The 2,791-nt window shown below is 36.8% G+C and overlaps 1 protein-coding gene across 1 annotated transcript in view; it reads left to right on the forward strand.

Annotated features, from left to right (window-relative positions):
• EPB41L2 (erythrocyte membrane protein band 4.1 like 2) overlaps positions 1-2,791 on the forward strand; it is a 261,978-nt gene that overhangs the window by 185,883 nt on the left and 73,304 nt on the right. Inside the window, exon 5 of the mRNA XM_023727906.1 lies at positions 306-348. Within this exon, the coding sequence (XP_023583674.1) occupies positions 306-348 (43 nt within the window). The remainder of the gene's footprint in view (positions 1-305; positions 349-2,791) is intronic.

Genomic DNA, 2,791 nt, shown 5'->3' on the forward strand with positions numbered 1-2,791 from the left:
GTTTTATGGCTTCATCGTTGTTCTTTATCGTTGTGTAGTATTCCATTGTGTGGATATACCATAATTTGTTTATCCATTCATCCATTGATGGGCACCTAGGTTGTTTCCATCTTTTTGAATTGAACACAAACATTTAAAAAATCAAAACTTAGCCTAGTGGAATGCTAATAGCCGAAAGCTGCTTTGAATAGGACTTTATTAAAATATATTTACATTTAAATAAGCATGTGGGCTATAAAGTGTATTGATTTGGACTCTGGAGTGTGTCTTATAGGTTAATTAACTTTTTTTTTTCCCCTCTGCAGAACTGGCTAGATCCTGCAAAAGAAATAAAGAGACAGCTGCGAAGTGAGTATTTAAATAACTATACTTTAAAGTTAATCTTTACATTTATCAATTTGCATCTTTAATAAAATTCATAGAAATGTAGACTAGAATAACTAATAACATAGTGATAGAGTGATCATTTCTATTTTACATTTATATTAGAAGTTAAGAATACTAATCATTCTTTTACAGAATCATGACTTTATTTTGTACATGGCTTTAGGGATTCTGCTGGTCAGAAGTTCCACACTCACATTCCTAAATATTCCCTCACAATGTTTACCACTATAAAGTAACATATATGACCTTTTTTTTTTTTCTGAGAAAAGAATGAAGCGCTGCTCTTCTGTAAATTTCACTTTTTATGAAAATTTTCTTCTAGGTAGACCTATTATTGCTTTTTCTGCTGCATTTTGGAGCTATATAAATAATTAATAAGCATATCTCTGGCTCCAGAGACATACACATAAACTGTTTGGTAGATGTACTGCAGTGAGGACTACAGGGGTGAAAAGCCTGTAGAACAGTTTTTTCAGTTTTCTGAGGTCACTTCCTTCTCTTCTCATTTGTTCAACAGTCCAAGACCACTTTATGTGTTCTTTGAGTTTGGATTTGTAGGTAGGCTTGCTTGTCCCTTTCTTCTGGTTTCCCGTTTGTAGAATCCCAGAATGACTCAAGTGTTGCACTCTAACCAGCTTCAGTTCTGTCTTCAAGTTTTGCCTCTGCAGGTTGCCTTGCCTCTGGCTGGCTTTGTGATATCTGTGCCAACAAGTATTATCACCACAGAGAAATTTCTGATAGGGATCTAGACACTTGATTCACCGCAGGGTCTGTGAATGACTAAAGCAGAAAAAGTAGGGAGCCAAGAGCAGCTGGAATTTTTAGACAGGGTGACAAACATCTGAAAGGTGGTAAGTTCATAACAGCCCTTCTGCACTTTGGGCCTCAGAGCTGTCCAGGGAGAAACCATTTCCCTGTGTGCCAGCCTGCAAAATGCCCTTTGTACTGTTGATTTCATTTCCCTACTTATTATTCCTAGCATCAAGAAACTAGAACAAATCTATACTTCCCCTTCTGTTCTTTTCTACCTTCTGTCTCCCATTTTAGTTTCTCCACATTTCTTTACTTTTTCTTTGTCTTTTGAGTTAAGAATCTTTAGTCGTGTTCCTATCCTTTTTTCTCCTCCTCTTCTCTTTTTTTTTATTCTGAGCATATACCTTATTTTTCCCATTCCGTCTCTTTATACACTCATGTTTTCTTTCTGTCTTTTTTAATGTCTTGTCTCAGAGTGACCAACTTTCTTGGTTTTGCCAAGAACTAAGGAGTTTCCTGGGATGTGTGACTTTCACTGCTAAAACTGGATCAACCCCAGGCAGACTTGTTGGTGACCCTACCTTTGACTGTTCCCTGGCTCTCCGTCATTCCCTCCTTCCCTTGCCCCCTTAAACTGGCACAAGCAGTGCTGGCACACTTATGCATATTCTCTCTCTCATTGTCTTTATGTTTTGCCAAGTTACTTCTGTTTCGTAACGGAAAAGGGAAAAAGAAAAAGGAATAAGTAGACACAGATACATTATGCTGGCACTATAGAAGAAGCTGTACCAGAAAGTTTTGAAACTTTTTCCTTTGTATCTTCCACAGTTGTAACATGCTCTGCATGAATGCATGAATTTAAAGAGATAGAGATGCTTGGTTCTTATACTTCTCTGAAACCTGACCTGCCAAGTGACCTAAACCATAGAGACAATAGGATAACCTCTGAAACATGCTCGATAATCCATTGTTTCCTACGGTTTTGTTTTGGCTCTTGTGTGGCACTCGTTTGGGAAGGCAAAACTCTTGCTGATTATGAATTACATTTCTATGTTTTGATTATTGGTGAAGTTATTTCAGATTTTTCCTTTGTGGTTTGGCAAGAGGGATAACAGCAATAAATAGGATTTGACTTTTTCAGACTTTTGGAGGCATATCTTTAAATGGCATGTACTGTCATGATCAGGAAAGTAGGCTGAGGAAATGAAGTTTAGCCGTTGTTTTTACCTCTCTCTGCTTGTGTTAAAATGGAGTAAATAAAGAACTGCTTGTTTTATCTTAGCCTAGCCTCTGCTATGATTTTATTGTTTTTTTTTTTTTCAGTTAATAGGCAATTAATAAAGGTTAATATTAATCTTTTTTGAGTAGTTATGACAGCTGACAATCTAATATTTCCTGTTTAAAATTTGCCTGAAAGTCTTTATGTTCTTATATATACAAAAATAATATAATACACACACACTCACACACACCCTATATGACAGGGTATAACTGTCCTATCCTAGGTTATACTCTTTACAGGAGCAGATCTCCAGGTTGTTTCTCCTGTGGAGCAGCTGGTGGGTTCTAACTGCTGACCTTTCAGTTAGCTAAGTGCTTACCCATTGCACCACCAGGGATATGTATATATACCTGTAAAAAAGCTGAACTG

The sequence above is a fragment of the Trichechus manatus genome, unplaced genomic scaffold (genome assembly GCF_000243295.1).
Source record: "Trichechus manatus latirostris isolate Lorelei unplaced genomic scaffold, TriManLat1.0 scaffold00002, whole genome shotgun sequence".
NCBI classification, from domain to species: domain Eukaryota; kingdom Metazoa; phylum Chordata; class Mammalia; order Sirenia; family Trichechidae; genus Trichechus; species Trichechus manatus.